Source organism: Pezoporus occidentalis, unplaced genomic scaffold (assembly GCF_034315485.1).
Source record: "Pezoporus occidentalis ecotype Australia unplaced genomic scaffold, CSIRO_AGI_Poc_V1 ctg73, whole genome shotgun sequence".
Lineage (NCBI taxonomy): Eukaryota > Metazoa > Chordata > Aves > Psittaciformes > Psittacidae > Pezoporus > Pezoporus occidentalis.
Window position 1 is genome coordinate 1,099,124 of NW_026916082.1, and position 21,447 is coordinate 1,120,570.

Here is a 21,447-nt window from a genome sequence, read left to right on the forward strand (position 1 = left end):
TCTAACCACAAAGCCTCACCCTACTTGTTGCAGTTCAGATGAATTTAGTTTTCTGCTGGTAACAGAAATCCTGTACAACTGTAGGTACTACACAGCCCATTGGGTTCATTGACAGACTTTTAATTTTGGGAGTAGGGTATTGTGATCCACATGTATTTTTTTTAAGAGGAAGAAATCCCTGTTAAATCAATTGTTTGTGGTTAGTGTACTGCCAACACAATCATCTGTGCAACCCAGAACCTACCTATTGATGTGGATGTAGGTTCCACAGCAGTGTAAAGTCCAGGGATAATAGTGGGAAAGTGCTTGAGGTTGTAAATATGCAGGGCACTTTGAGGACATTTCTTTGCCTCAGCATAACCTATGCAATATTGCTCTGCTGTAACATTATGTAACCATAGTATCCAGCAGGGTGCTCGGAAAGAAGCAGCTGCTGATGTCTTTTCTTTATTTTCCCCTAAAGGATTTCCTGGAAAATCTGCTTCTCTCAAGAAGGGCCATACAGAAGTGATGCTTTGCTGGAAACAAAACCTGAGTTCTCAGAACTCAATAAGAGATCCTCTTGTGAAGTGAACTGAGGAAAACAAGTCTTCTGGGATTCTGGGGGCTTTTCTAAATTTGTTCAGATCAGACCAGATCTGACCAGACTGTATTTGTGACAGATCCTCTGGCAAAGTATTACATGATGAGAAAACCATTTTAACCAGCTGTCTACCTCTTGTCAGATTAAGTAACTTTACTGTTCCTGAAGAAAGAGCTGAGCATCTTTGGGCAATGGGATGCCCATTTGACACCATGGTTTCTGAATAAGGCGTGCATTTTAGGTTTAGAAGAATAGCAGCAGAGATTAACATCAAAATACTTACTAATTTGTAGGAATATCATCACTTCAAGTTACATGCATCTATACATGTGTGATCACCTATCACATGTGCTGTCTATTCACATCTCTCTGGATGTTTCCCACAGTCAACATGCCTGTGCCTCATGTGAGACTGGATTTTTGCTGAACAGTAGCATTTCATGGAGGTGCACTTGTGAGAGTGCAAAAGAGGCAAAAAAGGCCATGACCTTTTTTGGGTTTTGTCATCTGCTCGTGGTGATGTGATGCAATTTGGCTGATCCGTGATCCCCTTCTCCTGCCCCAGACTTCTGTCTTGGGTATATCTTGGTGATGAAATGCCACGTAACTGCCTTTATCTTCAGTGGGGTCTCTGTTTTTACAGTAGGTTCTTTTTAAATATATTTGCAGGCTGGGAAAGATCAAGTGCTCCCTGATGTGCAGCAGTGCTTGGTCCTGAATAGTTGGGGCCAGCAGTGGCAGTGCTGCATCCCAGGTAATTGCTCCATGTATGTAAGTATCCTTCTCTTTGAGGAGCTCTGAGTTAAGACTGTCTGCTGTGTAATTGCCTGTTGCTTTAGATTCTGATTGGAAAATCCATCTCCTAGGACCCCAGAAGGTAAATTGGAGCAGCACTATCCCATGAAATCTAGAGGCAGTACAAGAGTAAGGAAGAAGACAACCTTAAAATCAATGCTAGTCACCCCAGCACTAGTGCTGTTAGCTTTGGCAAATCCTGTCTCAGCAATAAAGCCAGCTGCCATTTTGGCAACAAGACAGACAGACTTGGCATCAGCCCCTCTGGCACCAAAAAATGCTTCGTGGGAGCTGGCACCAGCACTGTGAAACAAGGGTAAGGCCCAAGGGAAATGCCAGGCAGACATGGGATGAGCACTAAAAATAGTGAGTTACTGTCACTTGGAGAGAAAACAAATAGCACTTCTAAGAGTAGGACAGCTAAGATCTCCATCAAGGTTGTGCTGGTAAGCAGCTCTAGGACAGTGCTGTCTCCTATAACGATGTGACCAAAGGACACACACAGGCTGTATTTTTGGTACCCATATGGTGCAAGACTCTAAAACTAGAACAGACACTTACCGTCTTGATCCCACATTCGGGGGATCCTGTTACTGTCTGCAGGCTCTGCCTTCTTCCCTGTCTGGAGCAGATCATCTTCTCTTGAGCCATTACCAAAGGTCCCATTTGCATACGTGGGCAAAAGGAAAACAAGAGCTGTAGTGTCAAAAAGCAAGGAGCCAGACTAGTGTCCCTGTACCACCCAGGACACACTAGCCCTCCTGAGGACAGCCTTGTCAGATGTCTAACAGCTGAGCTCCCCACCTCTATCCTCCTTCTCCCCCTCCCAGCAGGCTCACAGAAAGCCAAGTAGGCTTTCCAAGTGACTTCATTACCCACTCCAGGCTAAAACTGAAGCCTGACGTTGGTGCCCAAGACCTGGGAATGCTGAAAGAGCAGAATTGACTGCGTTTCCACTGAAGCAGTTAGTGCCACTTCTCAGCAGGGCAATTTCAACTCTTTAGTCTGCCTCTGCCTCAGTGGCAAAGGACTTTAAAGCTTTTTAAGACCTCTGGCCTTGAATGGCAGGGCTGGGGTATTCAAATAGTGCTCATACAAAATAGATGATGCAAATAGCGTTTGGTGTTACAATTACTTTGGCTTGGTCTGCTGCTGTGAAGCAAAGTGTGCTGGACCTGTGGCTATCATTTTCTTCTTGGGGAAAAAGCAGTGGGAAACAATGTCACTGAGGGCTGGAAATTTCAAGCTACACTTAGCAAAAACTATTTTGGTCTCAGAGATGGAGCCTGGACTTTTCATTACCACCAATCTCCCATCACCTAAACAGCAGACTGGGTAGAGTGTCTGGAACAGCCTGGACATGGCGTCTTTTGTCTCCCCTGTCAGATGGGTGTTGGAAAGGGCTGCTCTTGAGTATCTCTTCCACATCCACTCCTTGTCTGCTCCTTGCCCTTTCTTGAGTGCCGTTCTTATGATAGCTTAATACAGAAAGCAGCTTCAGAGGAGGAGCCTACTTGCTGTACATAAGTGCAAAGGGAAGCGCTTTACTGTTGGTATTTCTTCACCCGCATATGAAAAGTGAAGAGGAGAACAGGCTCCCGCTGAAATAACCAGTGACAAACTGGGTGGTGGCTTCCTCTGCAATGCCCCTTCCTTTGGTTCAGGGCTCAGTTACGACTTTCAGGTGGAGGATGTGGCACATATTTGCACTTGCCTGCTTGCTGTTCAGGATTCAATTACAAATCAAGATTTGGTTAGAGTCAAGCATGAGCTGTTGCCATTGAGGCTTTAACACTATGTTTCGAAGTGCACAGTCTCTTCCTCCCTGGTTAACTCGTTACTCAGAGGCAAAGCCAGGTGACAGCAGTGAGGTTGAAATGCACTGTCTTGATCTGCTTATGTTGACTTAGTAAGCTGCAGAAGTTTCTTGCACTTCTAAACCACTGAGCTGGCAGAAGTGGTGACAGGCTGCAGGGAAGAGGGACCTGCCCAAGGACAGATTCTAACCACTGCAAGCCCTTGTGCTTCATTGCACATTAAAAATTATTGATCCAGCAGACCGGTTGCAGCGCTTGCTCACAAGCCAGTTCCAACATGTATGGTGTCTTTTCCTGCAGTTACTCTTTGCTCTCTCTTACGATGATTAAGTCAGTTTGGCCTGACAAACAGTAAATGGAAGTGATTTCAGTGTCCTTGTTTTGTAGTTGAACTGCATACAAACTGGGGGATCCACTTTACCCCACTCCTACATAGGACAGCAGTACTAGACACAAAGGATCTGAAAAGTTTGGTTTGGACCATGTGCCCCCTAAGCAATGGAGTAGGTCCTGTAGGTAGTAGGAAAAACAGGACTGACCTGTTGCTGTTTGTCCTCTAGAATTTGTTGATGACATTCTTTGTAGGCAGTGCCAATGTTATACATTACATGAGCCTTGGACACCTGGTCCTCACATTGGAAAGTCATCGTGTTCTTATAATGGTGCCTCTAGGGTGGGGAAGTGGCTCTTCACTCCTCAGGAATTGACAAGTGGACAGATTTTGCAGGCAGGTAGCCAGCCAGAAATGGTTTCCAGCCAGATCTAGCACTGCACTGCTGTTCCCACACTGGTGGTCTCCCAGTGTCTCATGCTGATTTTGCTAGCAAGCAATCCCCTTTAGGACATTTGCCATCAAGGCAGGTAGAGGTTGGTTGTTCCTGGATGTTGTCTTATTCTAGAGAAACAGAGATACGTTTTTATGCCTTTTTGTATGTTTCTTTCCCTTTTCCTTTTTTATTCTTTATTCCCAAAGCCATCTCCAGGATGGTGAAACATAAAATCACCTGCATTCAGGTTGCTTCTTTCACACTTTGTTTTGAGCGCCTGGCAGACTTGCGTAGTCTCAGTTCTAGCACCCAAGGCTGTGGGCCACCTGGTGAATATGGGTAAATGATGCTCCTGTTACAATATGAAAATAACAGAGTGCACTGGGGCAAATAGAAGAGTCATAAGATAAAATTGTTCCAACTTTATGGTCAACCTGTATATACATATGTGTGTGTATATGTATGTATGTGTGTGTATATATATATATATATATAGCTGCAGAACCATGGTCTTCAAGTTTTAATCGAGGGGGTATTACCACACATATTTACTGTGCAAAACCTCTTCCTGCCTGGGACTTTTATAATGGAGCAACTGAGAGCAGCCTTGTGCTTCAAGCCTGACGGATTTGAGCTGCACAACTTCCACTTTCGTTCCAATCTTGTTGTAATAACTGGATCACCTAAAGGTCAAGCTGCCTCCTCAGGGGGTATCAAAATTGATATTGTATCTTGCTGGGTTACTAAACCTGCTTGCAAGCATCTCCCATCAAGCATAGAAAGTGACTCTAAAACGGCCCAAACAACTTCCATCATCTAATTCAGTTGCATGCTAAAATCTGAGGTCACGATGCACAGTGTGTGAGGCTTGGGAAGGAGTCACACAGGATCCTTTGCTTGACGTCATGCTCAGCAGACCAGTAGTACAGACTGATAAAGTGCAGAGGTCTTTAATCCCTCCTCTTCAAAAGAATCTTGCTCACCATTATCCTGAAGTGGGATCCACACTGACATGCCAAAAAAGGGTGGGTGGCAGCTGCCTAATAAAGCAAATGCTCAAAATCATGTAGATCCTGTAATTTTCCCTGACGTTAGCCCAGACTTTTCATAACCCTCAAGAGATTCCTCGGCAGAGAAACTACAAAACTTGTGTTTGCTCTGTTCTTTATCTCGGATGGACGCACTCTTGTGTCATAGGTGGGTGGCCTTTGCAGATGTTAAACTCCAGGTTCGTATAAAGGAAGTGAAACGCATGCTGAACCAGCTGCCTTAGAGCTGCTCATGCTTTCATTAAAATAATTATGATTTCAGCTCTGGTTTCCCCCAAGCAGAGAGCAATAGAAAATTAGAAAGGTTTTGGAAATGGACAATGAGCAGCTGAAGGCTTTGGGAAAAGATTTTGTATTAAGAGGATAGGGAAGATTGATATCTTTTAAGAAGACAGCTAACAGGTACAGAGTAATGAATGGGTGAGAAGATGGATGGGGACTTCTGTTCCCACCTCCTAATAATATGAAAGTCAGATTACAAGGTGGTGAATTCACTTCTGATGAAAGGAACTATTTGTTCGCAATCACTGTCTATGACCTTGCTGCAAGACAAAGCACAGGGGCAAGAACGTACAAACTTAAAGGAGGGAGTAAAATTATACCAGTTAGAATAGCCAAAGCAGTTGCAATGATTAGGAGAATGTCAGTGTTTTGAAAAGGCGTATTTGTCGGTGTATTGATTAGGGTATTACAAGAGTATAAGCTAACTTGTACAGCTTTTTGGGGGCTTTTTTTTCCTCTCTCCAAGGCTTTTTCCATAATCGCCTATAGGGGAGTTTGTGGAGTGTGTTACTGGTAGCTGCCACTCAGAGACTGCAAGAGAGGAGGTCTGCTGCTGCAGTCGAATGTTGTAATGCCTGCTTGCAAGCCACCTATTTTGTGTCAGTCCTTCCAAGATTGCTAAATTAACACATGAATTAGGATGTTTTAGCTTTTCTGTTATGTTACTGCCTTTGATAATCCTTCACAACTTGTTTTAGATGTGGAATGACGCTTCACCTTTTAAGTATGTGCCGGGGGAGAGGCGGGTGGATAAAGTTAGATTCCTTCTGAGGATTTAGAAATTGCTGCATTGGCTCAGCCCTGGGATCTGCCTCGTCCAGGGCTCTGGATAGCAACAGCCAAAGTCAGATATTTCAAAGGACAGCATGAGGCCACAGAACAGATGACTAAAACAGAAAGCTGCCCTTTTAAATCACTGCTGTTTGTCCATAGAATTGGAAAGCAAAGGTTGAGAGTTTGTTTGATCCAAGAGCACAAAAGCTGGAAAATCCCGTTGCCTGGCTGATGCTAGCTAATGCTGATGTTTTGTATCCTCCAGGAAATTACTAATGTGCCTGTTTTCTCTTAGGAAAAACAGAGATGTGCTTACCTTAAACGACAAGTTTATACTCTGCCTTTAAGTTGGTGTAAAAATAAGTAATACTTGTGTGTAGTCTCACAGCCTAATTGTGTAGAGGAAGATCCACAGTGGGATTCTCGTTTGGGAAACAACCCCAGGGTTGGGCAGGGCTGGGCTGGGAGGAGGCAACAGCAGTGGTCACTGAGGGGTTTTGGCATCTGGAAAATGGGTGTCTTTTTCAGACACTGTTGCAAGCTATCCAGCTGTCAGGAGGGTCTGGTCTGTTAGGGGTTTTTGCCTTTTTTATTTTTTTAATCTTTTGTTTTTCTTTTTCTTTTCCCCTGCTGTTGCAAATGAGCATTTGTAAGAATTATATGTGGTTTCTTGCTCTGCTGAAGTCCTGAAATTATTAAAACTGCTACTAAAAAAAGGATTCCGTGAACTCTCCATGGGAAAAAAAAACAAAACCCGTATATTCCTTCCCTTGTCAAATATTGTAACTTGTCAAGGTCCAAAAGCCAAAGAGGCCAAACACAAGGGGAGCTGCCCCTCTGTCAACTATGCCTGGAGCGGCTGCTGGGGCACACAGAACGGTCGTGGTGTCCCAGTCCCCCCGACAGACGAGGACAGCTGCTGACTAAAGAGAAGCACAAAAAAAAAAAAGAGGTTGCTGAACTTTCAAAGTGGAGGTAGAAAAGGGAGTTAAATTTAGATTATCTTCTGCAGTGTCATCTCTGACACCGCTGCGGAACTTGCTGTACTCCTTGCATGGGAGAGGACAAACAAGACATGCCATCCTGGGCACCAGATGATAAATTTGTTTATAAGGCTTAATTACCCCTTGGCATGAAAATGTGAAATGAGCTCAAGTAGAATGAGAGACCTTATGTTGGGACTAGCTGCATTTTTCCTTGGGGAAGGGCAGATTAAAATGTCTTCCCATCACCTGTCTGGTGCTAGAGAAGCCCAGTGCTGATCCTGCTGAAATGAGGGTAGTTTGTGACTGTTTCTTTAGTGAGATGGCTGTTAACTGGATAGGCTGAGAGTGAACGCTGCCGTTAAGAGTTGCTCAGAAAAAACAGCTGTGGCGGCAGGCAGAAGGCAGCATGGGAGCGCTTTTGATCTGTGAAAGCTTTACCCAGGTCCCTGTGATCTGGAGGTACTTGGGGAAACCACAGTGGTTGCTCCTAGAGCTCCAGTGCCATTCAGCAAGTGGCATCAAACATGGCTTTCTCCTCAAAAAACCCAAAACCAGCTAGATTAAATGTCTAATTTTGCTTAACAAGATTTAATCATCGCTGAGGAGCTGCTGGCTCTTGCCAACGTTTTTAATGGATTCCCCTCCACTTGCAACATCCCATTAGCAGGGAGCAGAGCGGTTGTGCTCCGCATGGCTCTCGGCCAGGGTCCCGCACCGGCAGCACACAGCTCCCGTTGGCAGCGAGCTGCCTGGTGTTACCCAGCAGCTGCATTAAGGGTCAGGGCTTCTTTTTTATTTATTTTTTTGGCTCTATTTTTTTTTTTTTTCGCAGAGCTGCCCGATCTGATGTCATTTCCCTCTTGCAAACACCCCGGCTGGGCTGCGTCTGAGATATGTCACGGGGAGTGGGAGGAGGAGGAGGGGGAGCCAGCGAGTGCGTGCAGTGTCCCAGGACCCTGTTTACTTAGCATTCCCAACCGAGGAAGCCCGGGTTTAAATAGGATCGAGGAGCGGGGCTGCCCACAGCAGATGAGGAAATGGTCACTGTGGGGCTTTAAATTCCTGCCTTCCCATGCGCTGGTGCGGAGGATGAGCCTGCAGAATGCCTTTCCTCCTGGGTCTCAGACAGGTAACCAGCTGCGGTGCGGTGGGAGCTGCTCGCTCAGGTGGAGGATGTGACTGATTTGCTTTTATTTTGACCACCCCCGCACCTCTAAGGAAGCGGTTTCTGACTTTCCCAAAACGCAGCCGTACAAACGGTGCTTCCCCACCCGTGGCGTTTGCTCGGGGAGCACGGCAGTGGGAGAGACGCTTTTCATCAGCTAGGAAGGAGCAGAGCTGTGAGGCAGGGACAGCAACTCGCTGCTTGTTGTTGTAGGCTGTGCGGCAGGGCGGCTCTTCGTGTCGTGCTCCTGTGCAGTTTCTGTTTGCTCCGCGTTCAGGGTACTTTACACAGTCCTTAATATGGAATTGTGTTTACATTGCTTCAAAACATGCCAAACTTTGAACCCTTTTCTTGTGTGGGCAGTATATGCTGAGGGTTACATTGGGTGTGTGTGTGTGTGTGTGTGTGTGTGTGTGTGTGTGTTAAAAAGACATTTTTCTGTATTTCATCTCTGACAGAGGTCACCAAACGGCAAATGACAACGTGCTATGACCCCCAGCTTGGTGACTTTTTAACTGAGCTTTGTCCCAAGTTTCTTGTTCATCTAATAGCTGGTAAAGGCGAGTGGAATGAGAAACGGTAGCAACTGCCCAGCTGCTCCCCGCTGGAGGAGGTGCCAGCTATGTGTGCCTCTGCTCGGGGAGAGCAAACCCTTTTTTTGGTCTGGGAGGCACGTCTGTAGGCGAATTTAACTGTAAACTCTTCGCAGGACCGCCGGGATCTGTAATCCACAATAAGTAGGTACTGCATGTTACCGGAGTGCTGCTTGCAGCTTCTAATTTAGAATTAAAAAGTCAAGATTGGACCGTAGCATGCTTTAAACCTTTCAGCTGTTCAGAAATGAAGGCGAAAGGACTTGAGCACACTGCTGAGTAAACAGTGCTGCCTCTCTTTCCTTATCAGTTCAGTTTTTAGTGAAATGCAGCTCCCCCCCTCCCATCCTGCTGAACTGAAAACAGTTTTACGTAAGAAACTACCTCTAGCACAATGACCTTCTGTAACTGAGCGCAATAGCTATAATAATAGTTCCCTTGTTAGCACTCAGGGCAAAGAGACTTTCCCTAAAAACATCAAAACTGAACCAAGGAGGGAATATTCGGGCACGAAGGCTGAATGGCTTGAGGTAACTCAACTTTCAGCAAGACATAGTTGGCTTAAATGCTGAGGCTGCTCGAGTCTCATGTGTGTGTGTTTTTCTCTAAAGTTCCTATTTTTAAATTAATCTTTTTGTTTTAGAGACACATTTGGGACAGTGGAGGTGCTGCACATGGTGTAAAACCAGAAGTTCTGTGTAATTCGGCTTCATTTTCTCCAACTGCGAACATCTGGTTATCTCTGTGGCTGGATGGTACTTTTTTTCTTGGCTTGTAACTTTTTGGCACCTACACAGAGGCCTTTACAGGAAGCAGAAAAAAGGTGTTGCCTCAAGACCACAAGAGCAAAGCTTTTGACTATTTTTATCCACTGATGAAGGATATAGTGGGAAAGAGCTGCATGAACTTTGCTTAGTTTTAATCATTTTGAGTCTTAATTTTTGGTCTTAAAAACCTAAATATTTGTGATTGTGTTCTGCATTCAGAAATTTCTTCTGCTTCTAAAAGAGCAGGGGAAAAAAAAGGGTTGTTAGTGAACAATGCTATTTAATTGAAAGTGTGGGAGGAATTCAGACACATCTCATCACCTCTATTGTCTCTTGTGTTTGCACTCGGCCTGTAAACACTTGGTTTTCTGGGATGTCCTTTGTTGTTCTTGTTCCCACTCAACACAAGGGGTGTTGCCCCTGGGCTGCAGGGAAAAGGTGCTGAATGGGGTGCCCTCCCATGAGCTTCGAGGACAACAGCGATTGTGGTGAGAGCCACTGCTCACTGAGACAGGCACCCCTTGCTCATTCCTGTGCTGAAAGACTGCTTTCCCTGGATCTGCCATCACTTCTTTATTGGGACCCAGTGGCGCTGCAGCCTGGCAGATGAACTGCAGAACATATGGTAAAAACAGGGTGTTTGGTTTGGGGATTTTTTTTGGGGTGGTTGTTGCAGTGGGGATGATGTTTAAATGCCTGAAAAGCTAGGTCAGCTCTATTTGACATCAGTGCAACGTGGGTGTTTAAAGCTCCCATCCCAGGAAACATGACTGTAGAGGATCTCAGCTTTCAGTTTTAAGTGAGCATTTCCTCTGAGGGTTGCAGGTGAAAGCTTGAACATGTTCATGTAATTTGCTGCATAGATGTAAAAGGGGGGGGGGAGATGGGAATTTTGTATCCCTGACCTTTTCCAGTTTAATTTTAACTGCTTGAGGTTTTCGGTGATGTCAACTCTTTGGTGGTTTAAAACAACAAAACACAAGGCAGCCTCCTCAAAGCTGTAATTTCCTAGAAGCGGCTATCTGTAATGTGAAAGGGCTGGGACTGCAGCTGGGAAGCTTCTAGCAAGGTGTGAAGGGAAGTAAACACTTTCACTTGGGCTTAAAATGCCAGTGTGCAGTTCTTTGAAAGTGAAACTTGCAATAAACAAAAATGAAACCAGCCCTTACCGAACTGTATGAGAATGTCCACGATCTGTGAAAGGACAGCGTTCCCTAAAAGATTGTTGGAGTATCTCTCCAAGATAAATGGATGCAACAAACCAATTTGTTCCTCAGATAAAGGTTAATAAAACCTTGGAGGTTCTGCATCCGCTGGGGGTGTGAAGATGGTTCTGCTGGGCTGATTAATCATGGTGATTTAAATATTAATTCTCCTGATGCTGGCATTAGAGAAGCAATAAGTGTTGTGGATTAGAGCTCCCACTTCGGAGATCTTTATTGTGCCTGGGACAGCTCAGAGCCATTATTCCTCCCACCTTACCATACTGTATTTGGATGTTTGCACTTAATATATTTTGGTTTTTCCACATTCAGCAAAACCAGATTTGTGGTGGGTGTCTTATGAAGAAATGTCCAGACTTGATTTATTTCCTGGCTTCAGCTGTGTGTCGTAAGGCAGTCTTACAGGAATTATCCCTTGACGAGCTGGCACCCGAGGTTCCAGTAACTCCCAGCAATCAAAGCCATTTTCATCTTTACCAATCTTAACATGTTTTTTGTTAAACTGAACCCACCAAACGCACAGCACTTGCTTCGGTAGTGGATTTTTGCTTTTATGTTCCAAAGGACTAACAAGTGTGGTGTTTGAGTATGGGAGCTGACTGGTGGCTTTAGTGCACACTCAGCTGGGTTGGCGTCAGTCCTGACCTGCCCTGGTGATCAAGGGTTCCCCTCCAGTTGTGCCAGTCCTTGCTGCCATCCCACCTACTGTCCTCCTCTGAAAGGATCTAGTGATCTTTTAATTTAAGATTAATTTTGTTTAGGAACTGGGAAGCAGCTGGCAAACCAGGAATTGTAGTAAACTCTATGGTGAGATTTGGCATTCCAGTATTTTCAGTAGGAACTTTAACTTGCAACTGAGTCTTTTATCTGACAGAAATGTGCCTCATCTTTATTAGCTTTGTGTTTGCATTCTCATGAGCTGTTGCTGATGGTCTTAGCTGACCAGCACTAGTGATAGTCTGATATGTGAGCTTGAGTAAAAGCCAAGTGGTAACTCATTGGGTATCAAAGACAGTTTTTTCCAGTTGGCTGTTTCAAACGTATTAAAGATACTGATAATCGCTTCCATTCTGGTACTCTGGGTGCTTAAAGAACATACAAGGCTCGCATTCCGATTACGAGTTACTCAAGGTACATATTCTAATTCATTTTTCTGAAGGTTGTGTCATTTGCTTAAATCCATCCTGCTTTGTTGTTAGGGGGGCAGATGGATACTGAAAGCAAATGTCTGCTGCCTGTGAGTAATGAGATCAGTGAAATAACTAGGTCAGGATTTTTTTCATTGTTGGACAGATGCTTATTACCAAAGTCCCCAGTGAGAGCCACAAAGCCAGGTCTGGAGAGGTCACAGGTTGAGCCTGAGTCCTGTTAAAACCAGTAGCATCTTGCTTTCCAGTGGGTGCTAGTTTGGCAGCCTCCCTCTAGCCTGCTGCTGGGCTTTTCATGGTGTCTCACTGTCTGTAATGCGTTATTCGGTTCTGTTATTAATCCCTATCTCTTCCAGGTCAAACAGTAATTTGCTACATAGTGCCTTGGCAAATGGTGTACCTGAGGTTTGGAGAGAAATGGGAGTAGGTCTAGAGAGCTGGCTACCCTAGAAAACAGGAATGGCATATAACCTGCTGTCAGTAAATGCAAATCACATTTGCACACAAATGTTTTCCGGGATGTCTGGGTGTTACCAAGGTTAGGATGAGCAGATACTCTGTCAGGTTGAATGACACACAGAGGCCATATAAATGCAAGGTGCTCATATTTAGGGTAATGGAGGCCAGATTTCTGTGGAAAGAGGAGACAGAGCAAAGAGCTAAAATGGTTATTAGATCTCTGTGATACCAGCTACTGCTGGTTTTGGTTACCTGGTTAATGCCAGCTGGGGAGTCATCTTTTGTAGGTGGTTCACTGCCAACTATGCACTTTTGAGCGTGGGCTGTGGTGTTTGTTGCTGCAGTTGCACATATTAATTTTCAGCTTGGAAAATAGCCATACCGGTCTGGAATTTGCTCATCTTCATCTTTCTCCTTTTCGACATAGCAACAATGTTCCTAGGTTAACTGCTGGCTTTTGAGAATAGAAAATTATGAAGTGCCTTGATCCTTTTGTTGTAATGGTACTCCACTGTCCATCAGTTCTCATTCCTTCAGTTTCCTACACTGGCTTCATACACAGTAAATCCTAACAAATTTATGAATATTAAACCCAACCATTTAGTACTAAAAACCTTCAGAAAAGTAGGTTGAGGAGGTCTGATTTCATCCTTTCTAGCAGCAAGGTGCAATTCAGGCTACCTACAGACCTCCCTGAATGCCTCCTGTCTTGATCGTGCCCTAGATTTTGACCTTTTAATTTGACACGTAGACTTCCAGCAAAGGTCCAATACTAAACTGGAAAGTGGAGAAAATAATTGGCTTTTTTCCCTGGCACTGACGTTAATGTTTGCTGTAGCTTCAGATGTGACAACATGCAGCACTGCCTTGAGTCCTCTTCTACTTACCACTGCTGGGTATTTTAAGGATTATTTGTAAAAGCACTTGACAGCACGAGTGTGCTCCTGGCAGAGTTGCTAGCATGACTGTGGGCTTATAACAAATGCCAAATATCAACAAGAAAATAAGTAAATCTTACTTTATTCCAAGCTGCTTTATAAAGTTTATGACAAGTGAAAACTAATCCAGAATGCCACATCTTAAACAGAGGCTTTCCAAGTGCACTGAGGTGAGGTCTTCCCACCTCAACCAGTTTCATGAGACAGAGCCTCTACTGGATTTAACAAATGGCCTCTATTGAACTGGGTGCAAAGAGAACACAGACTCCAGGTTTGCAGAGCTTTCTCCTGAAAGCTGCTGGCTTTGGAGTGTGGATCAGGGATCCAGTGTTTCCAGTTTCTTATATCTGCATTAGCTCTTAGGATGACGCCAAGGAGACCATGATGCACATGAGTACGTGTTGCTTTACAGGACAAAGCCAGACTCTTGAAATAAGCTGGAAATCTCCCGGGCTTTGCAGGTGGGAGATAACTGATGGTGTGTTCAGGCTTCTTAGTTGTGAAACAGGAATATTCTGTTCTGATGGAGTTGGACAGTTTTTGAGAGCAGACCCATGTAGATACTGCTTAGTAATCCCGTCTGGAGGTGTGTACAGTTAGCTGAACAAATGGTGGTGGGCAGGGATGTGCTTGCCTGGACAACAAGAAAACAAGACTGTCCTTCAGCAGATGAGCCTGCAGCGGAATGTGATAGTCACTGGCTATTGCGGAAGAAAGTGCTTTTGGAAAGAAATTCTCCTCCTCCTTTATGTATCACTACCTAACACACACCTCCCCCTCCCCCCCAACACATCTGTAATAGCTCAGTAAAAACTCCATGGTGCTAAAAATGATTAAGATTTAAAAACCTGAGTGCTGCTTGCAATGGAAGGTAGAAACAAAGGCAGGTCGCTAAATGCTAGTACTCAGCTTTCTCCTGTAAGATTTTTTTTTCCCCAGATATATTTTTCTTACCTATAAAACTACTTGCAGTCCTGTGCCTTGTCCCTACCTGTTGGTGTGAAAGAGGAAATAGTTGTTTTCATAGCACAAGTACTTGTGATATAGTTTCCAGGAGACATTTAGACTATGGATTACTGTATTGCCGATATGTATTAAGTAGCTGCAGTTTTGCAGCATGTGTCACAAAGAAGGAATGGGGGAAGGAAGTAGAAATAATACAAAATTGATGGTATGAAAAGTGCAGGCTGGGGTTTAACCAGGAATTGAAGCCTGATGGAAGTGCTTGGTGGTGAGCAGAAGTTTCCTGACAAAAAAATACCATGATCTCTCTACTGATGGCAGTGTGTAACCTCCTCCTTGGCTTGCAAAACAGTGCAAGAAACTGTACAGCTTGTTGCAGAGATGAGTCTTGACTTATGTGGGGAGAGGAAAGGAGACTGAAATGCTCGATCCAAAGGAGACACCTGTACCATGTTCCAAAACAATGCTCTCCTTGTGCTGGAAGCTTTGCCTAGTAGACTTTTTCCAATGATTTGTTGCCTTTACATGTTATCTCTTTCCCTGTGCTGGGTTGAGTAACCTAGCGTTGGAGGTAGCTGTGCTCTGAGCAGGGGTCGGGCCATGTGACCTGCTGGGATCCTTTCCAAACTAAATTATTACTTGATTCTGTGAAACTGTTTGGAAACAAGGGTGACAGTTCTGGGTCTGACACGTGGCACTGGGTCTGACGGCTCCCTGTTCCAGAAACCCATTGGTGTCTGGGCTGGCAGAGAGCTGCAGAAAGGCTCTAAGAGCAGCTGCTTGGACTTTGAGGAGTATGGCTGGCACTGCAAGGACTTAAAAACCTGGGACTTTCTGAGCTGCGGGAGCTGAAAGCCAACTGCAAAGACTATTCAAAGGTACAAGTGCTTATGTATTAGCAAGGAAGCTAATTTCTCTTGGTCAGTATGTAAAGAAGCTTCAGACAGCAGGATCTGATCTCTGCTTTAGATGGTAAAGCAGGATGTTGCTGGAGACTTTATCTCCAAAAGCAGGCAGGAGCAACCTACTGAATAGCAACCTAGGTACTGAGAATCTTTTCAACATGCACACCTATCCCCTCATAGACCTGTTTGCCATCTGGGCTAAGAAGAAGCAGCCGTGCACATAAGCATATGGTGTTGCGGAAAGGTCATTTCAGATACAGTGAGTTTGGCAAGAGGGAGTCAGGAAGCTCAAGGGAAAGGATAATGTGATTAAAGTCTCAGAAAGTAAGACTTGGAGAAGTTCTTAAGTGGGGAAAATACAGTGACATTGAAGTTGTTACAGGTTGTTGCTGCCAAAAGACACGGATGTGTTCCTTATTGCTGCTCTTTGAATCAGACACCACTGAATGGAACAAGTTTTGGGGGAGTAAACACAGGTGGTCAAAGACAGATCAGTGCTTTGGTGCAGAGTTGCTCCTGAGGTGCTTTCACCACCTCTGCGTGATTCATTTGCTGGTTCAGCAGGTCACATTGATCTTTATGTGCTACAACCGCAGGCCTCAGCCGGTTGCTTTCTGGCTTGTGCATTATCAACAGGATTGCAATTTTGCAATGGGATTTTAATTTCTCAATTCTGTTGCTAGGAGAGCTAAAATCTGTGCTGCTCATCGGTTACGTGAACTCTGCAAAGCCAGTGAAAATGAGAAGTGCGAATAATAAGAGGAGATCAGAAATAGATGTGTCCTGTTTCTAGTTCTTTTTGCTGACTAATGTTACAACTTTTTGAGTGAATAGCATGTCTGAAGCAGAAAATGCTGTGCTGGCTCAGCAGTGTCTTGTAAAAGTTGCAGTTAGAGATGGAAACACCTCCTTACCCTATAGGAAAATGTTGTGTCTGCTGTTGGCATGCAGCCTCTCAAGACAAGAACATAAAATGTTTGCTTTAGCTAGCTGTAGTAAAGCAGTTCAACTGGTCTGTCCAGCAAGATGTTCTCTCTTGAAAAAGGAGGCACATACCCCTCCAGCTTGTTGCCTCTGTGGGTGAGTTCTAAAGAGTACTGTGTTGGTGCTTCTTAGAGCCTTCCTGTGGAAGGAAGGGAAGCCATGCATCGTGTGCTGACTGGTGGTTTCTGAACTGTGCTCTCACCTGATCAAAAACCCTTTCAAAAGGGTTTTCAGAAGTTGGTGTGACTTCTTAGGAGAAAAATGCAGCATGGGATCTTTTCTGTACTATGTACTTTAGGTGAGGGACCCACAGGCCCAGTGTATGGAGATGCAGCTCTGACCGGGTTGCTGCATGGCGGTGGGATGCTGATCCCCAAATAGACTGAGTCTCCTTAAGAACTTAGTGCAGGACTCTTTTGCATGCTGCCTTACCTCTCTCATTCAGTGAGGTGGTCCATCGTTTGAGGTGATCTTTGTATTTTGTGCATATGGTGGCTCCATAGAGCTGAGAAGTGTGGCTATGTGCCCTCAGAAAATAGAGGACAGTGCAGCTTGGCAAATGTTGGGGTCCACTGATGTGTGTTCCTGTAACCTGCTGGTTGGGTTTTGTTGGGCTTTTTGTTTGTTTTGAAAGGTGTCACAAGACTAATTCTTTCAACACATCTTTCAGTATAAACCTCCCCACATTTTCTTTGCTTTCCAATAAATTTTAAGTGAAAGAAAGTGAAAATTTTAGACTTTGTTACAGGTTTGTTTGCAACATCAGTGTTTTTTATTAAGATCTCTGTTTCACAAGAAACTGTGTAGTGTAACTTCCAGGTTGCCCCAAAGCCTAAATCCTAGAGGATGTACAAACCACGACCTGTAAAATGCTTTTGTTTTCCTGTGTTTTGTACTTTTTCCCAGCCAGATTTTTAGACCAGCAGGAAAACAGAGACTTTTGTGAAGCAGTGCACCATGTGGGGAGCAAGACCTTGCACCATGGTCCTTTTCCATCTTAAGTGTCCTGAGGACCTGCTGGGTGATAAAGTACAGCTGATTTGGCTGAGCTCCTGGACTACTTTGGTATTCCAGGAAGAAGTTTTACAGGAATGCTTATCTTATACGAAGCGCATGGCTAATGATGAAGGAATCATTTTAGATTGGAATCTTGCAGGAACATACTGCAGTTATCAGTTAAATCTAAATGAATCCAAGCAGTCTTTTCTCAAATTATAATGTTCTGTTTATGAATGCATTTCCTCCACTTGGCATTCAGCCCCACTAATGCAGTGATATTGTGTAAAATGTGGAACAAATGACATCTCTTTCTTACGAGAATGTCTGGCTCCTAGAACGTAGTAACCTTTAATGGGCAAGGGAGGATGAGAAAACGGGGCTGAGTTGAATGCTAAAGCAATGTAACTCATGAGTTTGGAGATACGGGGTTTTCTTCTGAACAGTTGTTTGTGATTTTTGGTGATCTGTAGCTATTTTTGAACAACTTTATATATTCTATAGTTTCCCAAGACCATAACTTGTGACTTTTCAAATGCTTTCAGATCATTAAGTAAAAAAATTACATTTACAGAAGATATTGACAAAACATCTTAAAAGTGTGTTTGTTTAATTTTAGGACAAGGAAACCTGCATGGGTGTCAACAATCAAAGTTACATATGTGAAACGGGCCACTGTTGTGGACAATCCCAGTGTTGCAACTACTACTATGAACTCTGGTGTAAGTCCTTCCATTTTTGTATGGCTTCCCTTCCTAATCTGCATGGCTCTCATACAGGTCTGGCTTGTGTCCCTTGGGGTTTTATATTCAGCCCTTGTTACACATCACAATTGCATTTCACTGCAACACAAACCAGAGTTGACCTGACATGGCAAAGGAAATAGGGTCTCTACAGTGGACACTGCATGCTTTTTGAGGAGTAATGGGTCATCTTGCCAGGTTCATGACTGGAGATTTGTTTGGTATCCTCACTGATTTGGGCAAAACTGAGGGTACGCAAGTAAGGAAACCATGCTTGAGGGAGAAATGCCAATGCATGCTACAGTAGTTTGAAACACTCAAGCAGAGAATTAATTCAGTATCTTTTCAGCTTATTGGTTTAGTTCTTTGCAAGAGTAACAGTTTAAATCTCTTTTATCTTTTTAAAGCTATCCTTTCAAGGCAGGGTGGGGGCAGGACATTTATTCTCCTTGGGATGCATTGTGTTTGGAGCTCAGCTCTTTGGACGGAGAGGGTCTTGGGCAAATCTTGTGGGCTGACAGTGGCTGAATACTGTGGGATGCGAGGAACATACATTGCCCATGGCAACTCTTCTTAGCTAATCTTTCCTAAAATCTGAGATTTAAAACTACTTATGTTTCCAGTGAGTGGTTGAGTGGCTATACCTGTTAAATCCATTTAGATGGCAGCAGGTCAAAACAGGTCAGCAAAACTCTGATAAAATTATATGGGAAAAATGGGGAGTTGAGAGGGTAGGGAGGTAAGAAATGCTAAATTTTAAAGGCAAACTTTTATGTTCGTTCTTCTCTGATGGTGTCCTTTCTTGAGGAGGAGCACAAAGGGTTGAACACTGGTGTTGATGTGCTGTTGTACTGCCAGGAGCTTTGGCTGAGAAGGCCTCTGTTCTCCAAGAATTTGGAAATGTGGAGCTCTGAGCTCTGCACTCCCACATTAGAGAAGCTGGAGAGACTTTCTTACCATATCCAGTAGTATCTTGTAGCTTTTATGCAACTGTGCTATCTACTTAATCGCTCTGCTGTGGCCATAGTTTCACTTTCTCAAAGTATCGTGTGTGGAAAAGTATTACACATACGAAGATTGTCACTTAACCTGTATCTAAGGACAGGAATAGTTGAATCCATTAGCCTAGAGACATACTCTTACTCTTCAAATTAACCAGTGAAGCATGGACAGTGTGGTTATAAACTAAACAGGAATCTAATAGACTCCTTCAAGTCACGCTGTGCATCTGACTGCAGTGGCTGGCTGTGTTGATGCTAATGGGAAGATCTGAATGTATTGCAGACCTTCTACAGCAGCTTGATTTTCAGAAGTCTCTGAACACTTCAAGAAACATTTCATGACAAGAGGAAAGGGTGTGGGGAGTGGGGGTTAGGGGGGCAGCTCTAGGGACACTAGCAGGCTGAGAGATAGGCATGAATACATGGCTGTCTGGTTCACGTCCCAGCAGTGGGCCGCACAGGCAGGGCAGGACAGATGACTGGAATTTATTCTATGTGGGGCTGCATGGACAAAGCAGAGAGGGGAAGGTCAGACCCAGTTTTGGATTTATGTGGGTGGGAATGTGGAGGAAGATGCACGTATGCAGGGGTTTACAGACTGTGTGGCAAGCAGGGTCTAAATTGAGCAACAGCATGAAGTACAGCTGCACGCTGGAGCTTGTTGCACAGTCGCCATCTTTCCCCCATGGACATCTTGAAAGAGAGGCTTAATTTAATTGGATACAAACAATACAGCCTGAACAATAGCCCCCTGCCATTTTAGTGGAATGATTTTACTTTAACTATCTTTGTGCTCTCAGTACGGCACGGACTTTGAGACTTGGCTGTGCCTGGCTGCATCGTAAAAGTTCTTGGAAGATAAAACCAGATTTTGTTAAAAAGAAGCAGAATTTTTGAGGCTTCTTTCTAGGGCAAGTACAGAGGTCGTGCTGAGATCATGGAACAAACATATTAGTGGCACACACTGCTGGATGGTTCCTCGGGAGGAATGGGTTTCTGCATTGAGATTCATATTCCTTCTGTGTTGCAGAGAACATCATATACCACACTGCGATGAGAGGAGTAAAGCAAACATGAGACCTGTTCTAGGCTTTCTGCAAACTCAGGCAAATGTCCAACATCAATGTAAAATTGGTTAATGTTTTCTATGCTCGCTTTGCCATTGTGTTAGAAAAAAGCTGCTGGGGTGGGAGGGAGGAGGCACAGGGGATCGTGTCCTTTAAATGAAAACTCATATTCTAGAGCTTGTGAGCACAGCTGCAGAACTTACCTGCTGCTCCAGTTCTTGAGTATCTTCGGTAGGTACATATGGGGAGGCATCTAAGACCTTCAAGGTGAATAGCAGTGATAGTGTATGTAAAGTAGTCTTAATATGAGCCATAAATTGATGGTGTGGAGTGTAACAGCTTTACATGCTTGGGAATAGATTAGCTTTTAAAAAGTTATTATTAACTTTTGGGTTAATGAACAGTTAACTTCGCAGCACCTTTAAAGTATGGCTTCATGGTTGTTCTGTGCTTTGATTTTAACCAGCATATGCATGTACTGCAGTGGCTTTTGAGAAGTTTCTGTTCCTCTTGACCTTCTCGGACCACCAGTGCTTTTGTGTGCCCGAAAACAGACCTTCTTGCTAGATTTGTTGAATTAAATCCTGGATTTATTTACCACCACAGCTTTGTGGGGAGAAGAAGCAGAGGAGGGTGGCATTTGAAATGGAAAAGAAAACTAGTTTGTCTTTGCCGGACATGCCTTCTGAAATGTGATCCTGTGGCTGCTGTCTGTGGCCACTTGGAGGTTTTTCCCGTAAAAAGGATCTTTTTTTCCAGTTTAAGAATTTGAGGGAAGTTTGTCTTTGAGAACGGCTGATCTCAGCATTTCTAGACAGCACGTTAAGTTTGCAGTAATTACAAACCAGTCCTTGTGGGCAGTGGAATAGGATGCAAAATCAAGGTATTATTTTGTTAAGGGGTGGAGTGGAGGAATGGAGAACATGATATGCCAAGCAGGTGGACGGCCTGTGTTTAAAATTAGATAACAGCCCAGTTCAGATCCCCCACCCCGCTCCTGTTAAAAAAAATGAGTAGTGCCATGCTGCCAAATAATAAAACTATGTCCAGATTCATACATATATAGGCCTAATAGCTATATAAAGGTGTATTTACTTCTTAGCTCAAGCTTGGTAACTGGTAACACGAAGGAAAATGTGCAGTATGCTTTTGAATTTTCTTGGAATAGAATCATAAAAAGTAAAAGGGAAGAAGAGGCTTTACTGTTGCTTTTGTACTTGCTTGGATGGTGGTTAAGCTGGTTCAGCATTTTAGCTTAACAGTTTCTTTGGGTTCCCCAGAGAGTTCACAGTCCCCAAGGTGGGAATTGTGGTCTTGGGAGAATGGCAGCAGCCACTGGGTTTTGCTTGCTTACAGTTTTCATTCAGGTGTGTTATGATGTGATTGTGATTTACTGGAGTTGCCTGATGTTGACCTTTGTCCAGGCCTGACAGGCATCTACT

At 44.1% G+C, this 21,447-nt stretch overlaps 1 protein-coding gene across 14 annotated transcripts in view; it reads left to right on the forward strand.

Moving 5' to 3' along the window:
- WBP1L (WW domain binding protein 1 like) overlaps positions 1 to 21,447 on the forward strand; it is a 59,283-nt gene that overhangs the window by 26,865 nt on the left and 10,971 nt on the right. For 5 of the 14 annotated variants that reach the window (XM_062601903.1, XM_062601908.1, XM_062601917.1 and 2 more), the window contains exon 2: positions 17,814 to 17,916. The exons of 1 other annotated variant lie outside the window; for it this stretch is intronic. In XM_062601903.1, coding sequence (XP_062457887.1) covers positions 17,814 to 17,916 — 103 coding nt within the window. Of the gene's footprint in view, positions 1 to 8,017; positions 8,183 to 9,449; positions 9,567 to 9,777; positions 10,204 to 14,337; positions 15,188 to 16,895; positions 17,599 to 17,813; positions 17,917 to 21,447 lie in introns of those variants that run through there. 8 more of the 14 variants (XM_062601904.1, XM_062601915.1, XM_062601918.1 and 5 more) reach the window with 7 other exon arrangements.